Raw genomic sequence first — 15,425 nt, forward strand, 5'->3', positions numbered from 1 at the left:
AGCGTTTATTAGCCTCTTTCCTAGTTGTTCTTCAAACTTAGCACTCTTTCCTCTCTCCTTTTTTACCTTTAAGCAGAGCAGAACAACTCAAATGTCCTGCCATGAAGAAATACCTTCATCAGCTCTTTTACAGAGAAATCCAGAGTGGATCCCTAGTAACTGAACAAGGATGGACTTCTCCTGCCACGCTGTGATCAAACCGTCAAAGGGGATTTCTGCCAGTCTCAGATCACACTGGTAAAAATTAATATTACTAAATTTTTTCCTCAGGCATTTGATGAGATATTTATATTACACTCCTTAGCAGCTGCACATTTTCAGAGCTCACACAACTGGATTTATCCCAAATTAGAAAAACTTTAATAACAGATTAGTATATTGACTCACAGGCAAAATTAAGATAAAATTATTTCAGGCTCCAGACAAAAACCTTGGAATGGTCTCATACATGTGACACTAACAGAGCCAACAACTATTCCTATTTACCAAACATAATCCAAGTTAAGCAGGGCTAACTTTGCATTTTTGGGGTTTAAAATAGTAAGTTAAATCCCAATTCTGGCTGGAATTGGTTGCAACTATATGCAACTATATGCATTTTCTTTAATATAATCATTCAGACAAACAAGAAATATGAAGTTTCCTAAGTCAGAATTGAAATTTTGTTCTTGACATGCAATTCAGGAGCTGTGAAGGACAATCTGATCTTTATTTCACCTCCATTATAATGTGCACTTATAATTTAGTGTACTTGCAGTAAGACTACAAGCAGAACAATAATTTAACAGAAGAACCCTCAAACATGATATCCTTTATGTCCTGTGACCTAGTAGAAAACAATTTTAAAATTACACCAGTTAGACCTATATAATACACCAGATACTAATTAATACACCAAGATGCTGAAAAGGACTTAGGGATAAATACAGAGCGTGACCTAGTAGAAAACAATTTTAAAATTACACCAGTTGGACCTAATTAATACAACAGATATCTTCCAAGATACTGAAAAGGACTTAGGGATAAATACAGAGTTTGTTTCTGGAGGCAAAATTCTTGCATTAACCTGAAGCTCTACAAGCACAGCACACTGAAGGTATGTGAGCACACAGTAACGAGCTTAGCAGCATTACTGAGAGTTTGTTTCTGGAGGCAAAATTCTTGCATTAACCTGAAGCTCTACAAGCACAGCACACTGAAGGTATGTGAGCACACAGGTTAGGGAAGTGCTAAAGCATGAGCAGCATTACTGAGATACAGCTGGATTTATACAGGATTTTAAGGATAAACTGTAAATGGGAATTTTATGAGTTAAAGTAAGGACGAGGACAGCTGTGGGAGAAAAAATTTCCAGAGAGAAAAGAGGAGACAAAATAGGAACACCATAGTGTAACACTTAGAGCAAAAAAAAAAATCCTTTCGAAACATTCTAGTAGTTTAGAATTAGAAGAGATTTCTTGGTGCAAATAGAGAAATATGAAGGAAAGTTGCCAAAAATGAGATTTGCAAGTAAGAACTGATGTAAGAAATGGGTAATGTATGTCCTTAGAGAAAAAGAAAAAAACAAATAGCATAAAAATCAGGACAACTACAATAAATGTTGTTAAGGAAAGAAAAATGGATCCAAGCTGCTAAGCAAGGACTCTGTGAGGCCATTAAAGAACAGGAGTGGAAATTCAGTGACAGATGATGTCGATAGATTGCTGACACCCTGAATGAATTCTTTGTCTCACAATCCACAGGAGAAGCTGAAGGTCACAGAAGAAAGTGTGGAATACATTTTCCAGCAGGAAAGTGAGATATGAACATATCTAAAGGTCACTTCAAGGTTGACAATTAGGAACCTATGATAATTAAAACCCAACCAAGTCATAGCTACAAATGAGGGGTATCCCACAGAAAGCAACTCAGTATTAAAGGAAAAAATCCTGACTGTTTCTAATAGGGGAGAATTAAAGTCAAGCTAATAACATTTAAAGACCTCATTCCCTCAGATTAAAATTAGGTGTTCTTGTAACTCTGGAGCAATTTTATGGTGGGAAGACAAGAGCTGGAAAGTAACTACAGCTGTATAACACACCAGACTATGATAAAAAACCCAATTTCTACAGAAAAAAAAATAGAAAAATGAAAAGAAAAATTTTAAAAACATAAAAGATTCTAAAGAGAGGGGGATAGGGGGCAAAAAAAGAAAAGTAACAAAGAGATTCTGTGCTCTGAGAATTCAATATTTCATTTAATATAGGAGTGGCGCTTGTAAGAGTTTGATATCAGTAAGAATCACTGAATGTATACAGGGAAGAAGAAATGAATAAGGCTTGGCAGTCTGCAAACTCAAAAGGCTAGAAATATGGATTGAAAAGTGAAGAAGAAAATTAATTTGGAATATAAATATTTACTTAGCAAAAGTTACCAGTAAATTCAGAGGGTCCAACAAAGAAGTTAATAGATTTTATGATGACTCAGATATTGATCAGAGTTAATACCCGTATATTTAAAGCTTAACACTCAGATATCAAAACATTCTCTAGGCAGCTCTCCCTCAGAAGCCACTTCCTCATAGTCCTTTAGTACAACAGCCTCAAAAGATTAATTTCTTTAGGGAAGAACTAATTTCAATAATATTGACAAACACCAATTGCTAATACTGCATTCAACCCCTAAACAGGTCATCTCTATAGCACAGCATGCACGTTGGTAGTGGCTGTACTATAAAAGGCATAACTGGACCACACTGTCTCTTCTCTTTAATGACTGAATTTAGTTTTCAAGTTTGGGTATGTTATTCTACAAAAAAAGCCCTAAACTCTTACATAGTTTCTAGTCAACATACCTGTTAAGTATTGCAAAGGAACATCTGAAAATGCTCTGACTTCAAATTCTGCCTTGTCTTTGTGACATTTGGGCAGCAAGCTTAGGAACTATCCAAGCACTTCAGAGACCATGAACTTCACACTTCTGTGGAACTCTCATGAACTCAATGTCCAAAACACTACCAAAAATGCTGAACTCAAAAGTTAGTTTTAGCACTCAGAATAATCAGTTCTGGTTCATTTAAATAAAAAGAGTTACTTCAACTCTTTGAGAAGTTAAAACTTCTCATGTACTTTCCTCACCTGTCAACCACTGAGTGCAGAGACCCCAGTGAATCAGTGGGGAAAGGGAAAAGCAAAGAGCTGTGCTGAAAGAGAAGGAACAAACATAATTTAAAGAACACTGAGAGGAGAATGAAAAATGGCAGTTAGCAGACACCTGTGATGAGGAAATACTGAGCAGAAGTCTTGACGTTTGAACCCAACAGGCACCTCAAATTGAAAATTATTTACTTCTGCTTGCTGCACCAAGGACCACCTGAATCCTTTAGATGACGATGGCATTAAGTGTCAATGCACAAAATAGAAGTACATTATTTTATAAAGCCTGAAAACACCTGCTAGAAAAAAGTTGTATTTTCACACACATACCTACATACACATACAGGTGTATTTATTCACTCATATTTTAGATACATACAAAACTATATGCATTTTTAGATGTATAAAGATATATGTGTATATATGTATAAACATGTACCTCTGTGTGGGCATGTAAACACAACACCCAGTGAAAAATCAGGAAAAATTCTCTATGCGTCTTGAATGATCATTTAAGATTTGTCCCGTGCAGAGTAACCCCCATTTCACAGTAAATATATGAAAATGAAATGTGGCTGGTTTAGAGAAGAAGAGAGCCCTTACCTGCTTCACCACTGTCACCGTGCCAGGCGCCATGGTAACGACAGAAGCCACTGCGGTGGCATCGTGGGACTCCGAACCCAACTCAATGATCTGCTGCAGGATGTTTACAGCTGTTGGATCCAGTCTTTCACCTTATCAGAAAGACAGCAGCCATAAGATCATCACAGGAGAACAGTTCTGGGGCTATGTGAATCAAACAGCGCAGCCCTGACTCACAGAGCTGTTGGTACAATTCAAAAAGCTCAATAATGTGACATTTTAATAACAGATCTATGGCAGGGAAGTATTCACAAAATAAATTTGCCCAGGGAATGCATGAATCAGCAAGTGCACTCACACTGATCACTTCTATGCCTATTTGAAAGAGATCTAAAAGAGTACATTGAATAAAGAAACAACAGCCACAAGTCATAGCAGGAATTGCAAATTAGGAAGCTGCAAGACTTTACAAATCCAATGTGTATTTACTAGACATTCACCTTCACAGAACCTGCCAGTATAGCTATAACCATAGCAGCCACTTGGTGTTTTAGAAATCTGTGGTTACCCTCTGTCTGATCCTCTGCAATACCCCTCAACCTAAATGAAGAAGTTTTATCACTAATCTGCTGAAGGAAAAGGTTAATTGCTTGGGAAAACTCATACTGATCATTTTATAAACACTGGATCAGAACATGTCTGTCCTTTTTAAAACATTCTCTGATGTGTGTAGCCCTGCCAAAGGAAAGGGATGTTTACAAAAAAACCCAAACAAAACATTTATAGCTGTACTCTCACTTCTCCTAAGGCGTGAAAGACCTGAATGCAGAAAAATGTTTTTTGTTATGCAATACAATACAAATTCCCACCAATGGCCCACTATTCCTACATGCCCACTGTCAGCATGAGGGAGATGTCAGACAAGGAAAGAAACTGTCAGAGCCAAGCAAAGCTGCCTTTTATTTGCTTTAATCACTGTCAGAGATAGAAAAAAGATAGAAAATAAAATAAATCTAATTTCCTAAGTTAAACTCTTTTAAACTGAGGTTGATAGTGTGATAGTATAGGTAGTCTAGGTGAGATAATTAAATTTCAAACAGAAAGTAGTTATATCTTGTAATTTATGTAAGAATCAAGTGTATCTGAGTACTGAAAAAGGTTTGCTTGCCTTGGGTTTTTTTTAACTATAAAACTGCCTTTAGACAAGATACTACTGTTTTTATGCTAAGAGGAATATGCTGGAAGAGTACCTGAAGTTGGATGCTCCAAAAGAAGATTACTCAAAAAATTATAGCTTCATGCTTCAAATAAAGACTGCTATGTACAGTACATTCCGTGACAATATTTATTTTAATTTAGATATACAGAAGTTTAAGAAAAGTTTTCAAGAAATTTTCACTTATTCAGAATCTCAACTCATTACATTAATATAGAAAAACTGGCAATAATGGAATTTAATTGCAACATGCTTGGAAAATCCATAAAAACTGAGAGGTTTTGACATGTATCTGCATTGTGAACTATTAAGACTACAATGGTAAACCATTGTAAAATGTTGTCTTCTCATAACCAGGGCATTTATTCATATGTATTAAATATTTAAAAAAAAACCCAAAACACATAGGAGCACCTACTCTAGTCTCTGGTGTTTTAACACTCTCAGAAATCTAGGCATTTTTTTATTTTCTCCTGGTTTTTGTTATTTCCCACTTGGCAGACATTATCTAATGCTACTCTTTTCCTTCTCAATCTGATACAGAATAGCTCACTTAGTTTTGTGTACCACCAAAATGGAGATTATTACTGCTGTCTTGGGAATGTGGTAAATGAGCTATTCCACCACGTCACTGCTGCAGTCTTGCTGACTAAAGCCAGAGAGGGAGAAAAATAATAGCCAGAGAACTGTCATTAGATACACACCATCTACTCTGCCAAGATAGCTAATTTCACAGCATATTTGATAATATAGGCAGGCAATTCCACACAGCTAATAATAAAGTGCAAAACAGGCAGTGATAAGTATTAATGACTTCAGGATATGGGAATTTATAATGAATTATAATTTCTCATTTATACTTAAAGAAAATATAACCCCCCAGACGTAAATTTGGGACTACTTATTTCATAATTTCTAATAGGAGATTACAGGAGGTCATATATTGCCCAGTACACTCAAAACAATTGGATATTTTGGAAGAAAAGGTGTATTTGTGTTCCAACCCAGGAAAAAGGTAACTTACTGTTCTCAGAAGTGTATCTGAGGTTCTGTAATGCAGTCACAGCAGCTTGAGTGCCTTGGACATCTTCTCCAGCCTCTGTGATATGGAGGTACTGAGTGGATGCTTCTTCAGAAACCTCAGCAGTTAGCTTGGAAACAAAACCCAGCCAAGGCATGAATAATCTCATTTCAGTGATTTAACACAATAAGGAATGAGTTTGGACAACAAATACTGTAACAAGAGCTATACTGAGTGAAACAGAATTCAAGGAGAGTGTTACATGGGAGACAGGATAATCATTCCACAGTGTTCTTCTAGATTCTAATTCAAAAGTTGTTTCAAGGATGCAAAGTCATCCTGACCTTATTTTTGTTGCACAGTTATCTCAGAACTAACACCAGAATTGTACTGTACCAGGGTTTAGCAAAGACCTTTTGAGCAAAATTAATTTATAAGGCAGATCTGCTAAAACACCTGAGAAACTTGAAAAAATGGCATTTTGTTTCAGAAAAGTTATCCTTTCCATAAACTAAGTTTTTTTCAAGACAAGCTGTCAAAATACATTCGTTCTCTGATGGGATTCTTTCTTTGTAGCCAATTCAGCAACTGAGTCCTTCTTGCACCCAGGATGTCCCCTTATTTTTCCAGCTTTGGGCAGCTACTGGGAAAGTGTACAGATCATTTGGAATATGGATAAAGGACTCTGAAGGGTTACATTTCAAAATGCTTGTCCTGCTTCTTTGAACAAATAGAACCTACTCCAGTGTTTTTCAAAGATTTATCCTTCTGTGTGTGGATACTCAAAAACTGCTAGACAAGACCTGCAGGTCAGCTCTTCCAAATCAGGCATTGGATTTGTGAGGGGGGCCAGACTGAAATTTAGCAAAAGAGGCCTAAAACTGTGGGGGTCAGCCACCTGCAATTGACTCCTGACTTTTTCCTCTCACTGGATATCAAAATCAGCCTCCTTGGGCAGCAGAAGACACTCCACTGGCCAAAATAATAAAAGTGTCTAAATCTGTGGTTTTCCCATTGATTCTGCATCTCCAGGATTAAAGCTGAAAACACAGAACATATTGTAGAAGACTTACTCTGCATAACATTATCATTTTTTCAGCTGGTCAATTAAAAAATTCATTTTTTTAGATTCTAGCCTTCTCTGGACCAAGACATAAGCTTTTTTCTGCAGCTTTGCTCATCTTACAGTTAACACCAGTGAATATTCAGCATATTACAAAATGCAGTAAATTTTTCAATTTCACATTATTTTGCTAAAGCTTTCATCCTTTCTGCTGCAGAAGACTAGAAACCTAAAAGGCAAAAATAAGCATTTACAAGGTTGTTAACCTTACCATATATTAAAATCTAACAGACATACCAAGGCATGCATTCAAGCAAAGATAAGATCCCATGACCTTCTGATCTTATATAAAGTCAGAGCCACATTTTTTCACACTTCTTATTTTTATCCTTACTTTTCTCCCCAGAATTTAAAAAAATCTTAGGGTCAAAGCCATTGTTATTTTGCTTTACCTCCCATTTGGTCTCCCCATCATTCTCCACCAACTTCATTCCATGCTTGTTTTTAAGATGTCTGTTGAACTCCCATTTTGTACCGTACACAAAGCTGCAAACAGGACACTTAATGCCACCTACAAGGAAACACAAATAAATTATTTGAGTTATTTTAATATAAAATCTTTTTCAACACAGGAACAACCTGTTTAAATTGACCCCATCTCAACCAAGCCATATAACTGTAAAATGTTTTCTTTTAGCCATTTGTCCAATATGAAATATGCTAATATTTAGCATACACATCAGTGGCATATTTTAGTAATATTTTTTAAATATGTCTTCTCTAATACAGCTGTTCTAGTTTTCTCAAGCTTCAAAACAAATTTTTTTCTTTTTTTACATTAGCAAAGTAAACTAGGAAGCATTAACAAAGTAATATTCTCTTTACCCGAATATCTTTGCTCTTGAGATTTATGTTAACGTGCAAACTGTAAATAAAGTTTTCTGTCTACAAAGTGATGCACAGCAAGAAGTTAGCACAATGTTTAATATGTGAGCGTGCAGCATTACAGGTAAAAATCTAAGCATGATAAAATCATGAGAATCCAATTTTTTTATACAAGACTAAAGAGCTTTTACTTCTTTTGCTTATGAAAGTAATTTAGTAAAAAGTCAGATCTCACTTGTAATTATGTATGTAAGTACGTCTCTTTTTTCCCCTCTATTGACTAAAGAGAACAATAATAACCTGCATGTGATAAATTGTTGCATTAGGTGACCAGAACTCACTGTAACAAATCTAATAGCAGGAACTGTGCTACCACACATTTCCTGACTTCACCACATCATGGCAAAAGATGATTCTCAACCATCACGTTCCAAGGTATCAAACAGACCCACAGAAGCTGGTTATAACCCAAGTCCTGGCTGCACAGTCCTTTATAAACAAGGCAATTAGGAAAAAAACATCCCATTTTACATTAATGGAAAGTGACCATATGGTAACCAGGTAGAAAGAAACAAAATTTTTATTTTGATAAAACAGAAGGTAACTACACCCAGTCTCTGTCTAGGGTGAGAGACTTACTTTCACTGACACTTACTTTCATTATTCCTATACTAACCCTCTTCTTTGCTAAGTCTTTACCAAACATCACTGTTAGAGCAGATGCTCAAAATTCCCTCTCTAAGCAAAACTGAAGCAGTTTGACTAAGGGAAACAAAAAGTTCAGATTAGAATAGATTATATTAGATAATATTATCAGTTACAGAAAATGAAATTACACATTAATTTCACACCAATCTGTAGTATTAGGAAAAACACATTGCTGTGAAGCAGTGAACATTTTTCTGCATTACTTTGATATCAAAATTATTATAACAACACACCAGGTAAATTAAATCTGTAAGTTTTGTCATTATGACTTTAATTAAATAGTAAGTAATAGAAGCATAGAATTCAACTGGTAATATATAACTCCATATCAGTGACTTGATATGGAAGCTCAGAAAAATTAATTTGTAGGTAATTTTTTAGAATAATGGGTAACATACAGAGAGTGTCAATGAATTACACATCTTTACTACTTTCAATAACAGAACTGATGTTTGGAACAAAACACTGCAGGCATATCTTACATAGCTCCACAACTTCTTTCCATTGACATGTGCTCTTTTTAATTTATTGGCCTAAAATCTCCACAAGACAACTCTCATTTTTGTACAAAGAGAGCATGTGATGAGAGCTGTAACACTGAGGCCACAACTGGATCCTCACACATGGCCTGTACAAGCAGCTGCACAAACACAAACCAAACTCTGTCTCCCAGACATGTAAACAAAATGTTCATGGATGGGAGGGAGTATCAGCGAGGAGAAAAGAAACAAATTTGGGAAAAATTCTATGTGACTTGCCCAGCACAAAGCAAATGAAACTATAAAATAAGCCATCAAATGAGCACATAGACAGGGTCTTGAAGAAAAACTAGTGGGTGATGCATAATATTCTTGCAACCTTTGCAGAATCTATCAAATTCCTATGCTGTTTGTTTTCCTTTATTACTTTATAATACTAAAATAAATGTCAGATCATAGACTTGTACTTAAACAAAGAAACACACACATACCCTGCAAAATCCCAAGCATTTCTCTGATCCTGGGTGATTCCAATTTCTAACCACAAGCCCAGAAATTAAATACTGCTGTCTATCCTTGGCAATGCAGTTGCTCCAATGAACACAGTCCCTCTTCTATGAATCATTCATTTATTTATAAGCTCATTCTAGGAATCTTGAGTACAGTCCAGCAGTCTACATTCATATAAATATTTCCAATTAAGTTTATTTGCAGTGCCTGCAATGCAGTCAAAAACCAACTGAGAGGAGAGGAGATGAGCAAGTGTGAGGCAATTCACTCTGGGCTCAGTAGGTAACTTAGAAAAAGCAGAATACAATACAAATAGATATAGACAGCTTTTATTAGATATTAATCTTTGTTACATTCCCCTCTCAATTTCTTTTTACTCAGCTACTCTTTCCTTTTCCTTGTCATCTATAGTCCCTTCATTTCAAAGGATTTGTTTAATATCAGGCCTGAAAGGTCTTTTTCCTTTATATGAATACATGAATAATTTTCCAAAATTGCTTTTCAGATCTATGAATACAGTAATGGAAACTAAACAGAAGCTTGTCAGACAGCAAGGTGCAACTCCTGGCCCAAGCAGCTCAGAAACCCACAGAATCATCCAAGGATTTGGGTTGGAAGGGACCTTAAAGAGCATCTTGTTCTGTCCCTCTGCCAGCTGGCAGAGAAACCTTCCACTAGACCAGGTTGCCCAGGGCCCCATCCAACCTGGCCTTGAGCACTTCCAGGCATGGGGCATCCACAATTTATCTGGGTAATTTGTTCCAGTACCTCACAGTAAAACATTTCTTCCTAACATCTATTACCTTGTATGACATCCAGGTGTCATAAATGACAAATATGACTTACTTGTCATACTGCATAATGTGTAATCTGTTTGTGCTGTGTGAACCAAATACAGAAAACATTTTGATTTCCAAATCAGGAAAACTTTTATTAACTACAATAGGATTCATGTTTATCACTTCCAAATGCAAATGTCTCCCACCAGGAACAATTCTTCCCCCAGTGAGATACCAACACACTGAGAAAAATTGATGTTTCTATAGCATGATAAAGAATCTCTGGTCTTATTTGGAGCCCAGGTGCAAGACATATTTGATGCATTGCAGAACAGGAAATTGAGTTGGCAAAGGAAGCTGCATGTGGGAAAATCACACCTATTAATACAGCTCAGGGCTTCATTACAGAGCCCTGAGAAGAGACACTGACTTCATAGCTCCTGCATGGATTTGATGCCTCATTACAACTCTAAAATGCCTGATTTTTCCACAGGTGAATGTGGAAAACAGGCACAGCACTACTGTCAGCACAGGAAATATAAATGCTGTATAAGGAGAGGAAAAGAAATAAGGATGCAAAGCCAGAGATGGAAAGAACAGAAAAGGCTGTTTCAGTTGTGAGGGACCTACAAGGACCATCCAGTCCAACTGCCTGACCAGATCAGGGGTGACCAAAAGTTAAAGCTGTTGCTAAGGGCATTGCCCAAATGCCCCTTAAACACTGACAGCCTTCAGGCATTGATCACCTCTCTGGGAAGCCTCTTCCACTGTTTCACCACCCTCTCAGTAAAGAAATGCTTCCTAATATCCAGTCTAAACCTCTCAGGAATGCTTTTGAACCATCCCAACATGTTCCACCACTGGATCCCAAGGAGAAGAGCTCAGCACCTCCCTCTCCCTTTCCTCCCTCAGGAAGCTGTCAGAGAGCAGTGAGGTTGTTGTTCAGCCTCCTCCAAACCAGACAAGCCCTGAGCCCTCAGGAGCTCCTCACAGGACATGACTCCCAGCCCCATCACCATCTTTGTTACCCTCTGGATACAGTCATGAACCTTCACATCCTCACCTGGTGGTCCCAGCCCGGCACTCAGGGCTCCCACCCTGAGCACAGCAGGATCATCCTCTCTTTCTCCTGCTGCTCATGCTGTGTTTAATGCACCCCAGGATGGGATTTGCCCTCTGGGCTGCCAGGGCTCACTGCTGGCTCCTGGAGAGCTGCTGCCAACCAGATCCCTGTCTGCAGGGCTGATCTCCCCACTCAGACTAGTGCCAGGCATTGCTCCACCCTGGGGGCAGAAGTTGACATTTGACCTTGTTAAATTTCATCCTGTCCAATGTTCCAGTGTGGTGGGAAAAGGATATCCACCACAGCAAAAGGTTAGTCTCCTCACTCTCATCTCACTCCAATGTCTCCATTTTAAGGCTACTCTTGCATCAGTTCTTTTGTTTCAGTGGAAAAGAATTACCTTCAGAAATGCATTTATCTGGCTCCCAAAGGGGAAGGAAAGCCTAATCAGTGTAAGATTAATTTTCTTTGTTCCAAACATTGCAAATATGATCCCTAATTTATACTAGGATAAATCATTCTTTCATATCAATCCCTAAAAGAAGCTACAGACAAATAATCCCTTGCAGTGCTCAGATATTTGGAAAGTTAAACAAAACTCCCCATAGTGAAGAGTGTTTTCTTCATTTGGGTGACTGCAAAATAGAGGCTCTGAGCAAGCAAATATTACTTCATTAAAATAACTGCAGGTTCCCCATGGACTTCTACTGCTTGTGAAAATAATAATAAAATTATACTATATATTCCTACTCTGTTATAGATATTTACTGTTTAAATTACTTGGTTGTTTGGGGTTTTTTTTGACAAAAGGAAACAAAGAAATGTTATATAAAACCAAGACAGACTCAGATTACTTATTGTAGCTAAACATTTTCCCCTTGTAGAGCAAGTTTAAAGGGAGAGTCCCCAACTGCGTTATCTTCCTCTGTGTCACGATTTCAGTATTTTAACATGGATTAATGCTTTCAATAGATAAATGTAATGTGTAAGACTAATGATTTGGAAATAGCATTTAGAAATAATTACATTTAAGAAGAATTACATTTAATTGATTGTCTAATACAACAGCATTATTTTGGTCTCTGTTCTTCTTCAACAAAATCAGAAACTGAAGATTCCAAAAGATGAAGCTGTTGGTAGTTTCTATTAAAAAATAGGGAAAACACTTTCTAAAATTATGACTAACAAAGACAGAAACTTAATTTTACCGAGAATTAAAATATTTTCCACACAATTTAATATTCAATCTGGCTTTCTCCTCTTCTTGGTCAATATTCCTCACACCAGGCACTAGAACTGAAGGAGCTTTACACCCATAAATGTACCTGACTGTATCATCTGTTGTTTGCTTTGGTTCATCTACCCAGTGTGTAACAGCAAAGCTACTTATGGGAGTCAGACTAATCCTAAATTAGACTGTTGTGATTTCTGTTACACTACTGATAAATTCTTGGCTTACTTACACAGACAAGGTGTGCTTCCTTTGCACATAAACAACATTCTGAGCATAATAATTCCTAACCTGTTTTACCTGTACTCTCTTTTCTCCCCAGATTTTTCTAGTGGGGGAATAATTTGCTGTCATTTACTCTTCATTCTCTTTCCTTATGTTTGCTCAACCTTACCTGGAGTTCAACCTTGCAGAATTGTCACAGAAATTTATCAGCAGAATGGTAGAAATTTATCATTCATTTCAACATGCAGTGATACTTGACTTACAAAAAGAGACAAGTGTAAATGATAAATGTATGCAGTAGCAAATAGCACAGTCAAGGTCAAACAAAACTTTGGTTTCCACACCCTTAAAAACCAAGAACAAAGGACACTGAATGACGGGTAAAAGGTGGCCATTTCAGAATTACAAAAAAGGAATTATGATTTACTACATAGCACCCAATAAACTGAAGAAGACATATTGCACAGAAGTTTAGCTTCACACCAAAATTGCTTCAAGAAAAAAAACCAAACAATTCAACAAATCTTATTTGGTGGAGATGTACCTTGTTGGATAAGAGCTTCAGCTGCAGGCTCCCCAGACCCTGCATTGACATACTCTTCATTTGGATGCTTCCTGTTGTAATGCCTCTTCAGGGAACCAGATATATTGCAGGAATAGTGGCAGTGTGCACAGCGGAAGGGCTGGGAGCAAAAAGGAAAATGTTGGACTGTATTTCCTCACCTCCTCAGAATACTGGACTAAGCTGCAATGTTTTGATCTCAAGAAACCATGTTCATTTCTGGCTTGGGCATCTTTCAAGGAAACCCTCGAAAATTCAAAATAAATTGAAGTTTTAACTAAACATTACCTAAAGTTGGTACTTTTTATTACATGCAAGACAACAAATATTCTCACTATATAAGATTATTATTATAAGATTATTACGCAGTTTTTGTAATTCATTAAGTTGTGTGTTTCCATAATTGATGATAACGGGACCATGTGGAGACTCTCTACTATGAAATGACTCAGCTGCTGTGAGCTTTGGTCTGAAAAAGGGCAGCAAAACAACTAAAATAACTAAAAATACAACATGATTGTACAGCCAATCTAATTTTCCTCTTCTGTTTTCCTTTCACCACTCCCTGGCATTTTCATTTCTCTGACCATTTGGTGAGCTGATTTTGGTAACTAAATTAATTATTTTTTAAGAACACATCTCTCTTCAACTGACAGGGAGAAAAATTCCTAAAGAAAAAAAAATAGGAAAACAAACATTTGAGTCTAAAGGTAAGCTTTGGTAATAACTTTCTGACTGAGATATATCACAGTTATAGGGAGCTTGACACAACCATTAGGTCCTGTAAAAGCATGCAGATGTTGACTGAAATCCTCAGGGAAAAGTCAAATACCTCAGAATAGGATGGAAAATGTTTCCTGCACAGCAGTCCCACCTAAAGCTCCTCAGCAGAAAATAGTTGGTACAAAAATGCTCATCCAGGAGCTGAATTTAAAGCAGGGAAATGTCTGCAGTCAGGGTACATTGATTAGAGCACTCTCCTAAGCTCATTGCTCATGATCTTCCTTCAGGTTCCACACAGCAAAAATAAGGAAGAAAAGTGATGTTCAGACTCGCCTAACCTTATGCTTCAGAGGGTACTGTAAAATTCAGCTACTCAATATTTCAGAGATGGGTATTCTCTTTCTATTGCTAAAACTGTCATTTTTAAAAGAAAATAATCCAGACAGAGTGCTGCGCTCTTGCAGCACTCACTTGTGCAAGTCATGCATGTTATCTGCTATTGGATGGCAGGATTACAAATTCATGGGGCTGGGAAATATGATGGATCCTAAAGGATCATTAGGTCACATAAATAGTGACATTTCTCTGAGTCTAATAAGCATTAGAAAAACTGTCCTAGAAAGAAACAAACATTTTTTGAACTCCTCTAAACAAATACTGATTGATCTAATCCAGTGTTCAGTTCTCTTGACAATGTCCTGAATTACCACACTTATGTGTAGGCAGATCCCAAGGTCAGAACCAGCTGCATTTTAAGAACTGCACTGTGAGTACATTCATCACTTTAGCCATCAAAAAGGAAAATTATGTCTTTCCATTTACAAAAAAAAAAAAAAATTCAAAAAAATGTTAAGTCCGGAGCAAAACCACATACTTAAGCCAGAAAAATTATTTGTTCAAAATGTATAATCTCTTTAGATGACTTCTTTTGTCTTCCAAAACTTAAACCATCGTTGAAGAGACTGCTTGCCTTGCTGCTTTATGGTATTTGTTAAGAATGCCTGCAGTTTACTCTTTATAGAAGTAAAATGATCTGTTAGATAATGAAAGATGCTACATATGAAAATAGTATCATGTTTTCAAAAAGAAGTATGTTCACTGTTAAGATAAAGTCTCACATTAAAATGAACATTTTATTATATAAAAAATACTATTTTCTGGAAAAGGAATACAATTCTTATTTACTGAATATAACATTTTACAATACATTACATTAGGGCCTATCACACTGAGAACCAATGTGA

The 15,425-nt window shown here is 36.7% G+C and overlaps 1 protein-coding gene across 3 annotated transcripts in view; it reads right to left on the reverse strand.

The window, feature by feature from the left end:
* ZFAT (zinc finger and AT-hook domain containing) overlaps window positions 1–15,425 on the reverse strand; it is a 76,970-nt gene that overhangs the window by 8,664 nt on the left and 52,881 nt on the right. For 2 of the 3 annotated variants that reach the window (XM_039715469.1, XM_039715470.1), the window contains exons 12-15: window positions 13,441–13,579; window positions 7,469–7,587; window positions 5,957–6,083; window positions 3,738–3,868 (exon numbers count right to left, since the gene is read on the reverse strand). In XM_039715469.1, coding sequence (XP_039571403.1) covers window positions 3,738–3,868; window positions 5,957–6,083; window positions 7,469–7,587; window positions 13,441–13,579 — 516 coding nt within the window. Of the gene's footprint in view, window positions 1–2,945; window positions 3,182–3,737; window positions 3,869–5,956; window positions 6,084–7,468; window positions 7,588–13,440; window positions 13,580–15,425 lie in introns of those variants that run through there. The other variant, XM_039715471.1, reaches the window with a different exon arrangement.

The sequence above is a fragment of the Passer montanus genome, unplaced genomic scaffold (genome assembly GCF_014805655.1).
Source record: "Passer montanus isolate IOZ18808 unplaced genomic scaffold, ASM1480565v1 scaffold33, whole genome shotgun sequence".
NCBI lineage: Eukaryota > Metazoa > Chordata > Aves > Passeriformes > Passeridae > Passer > Passer montanus.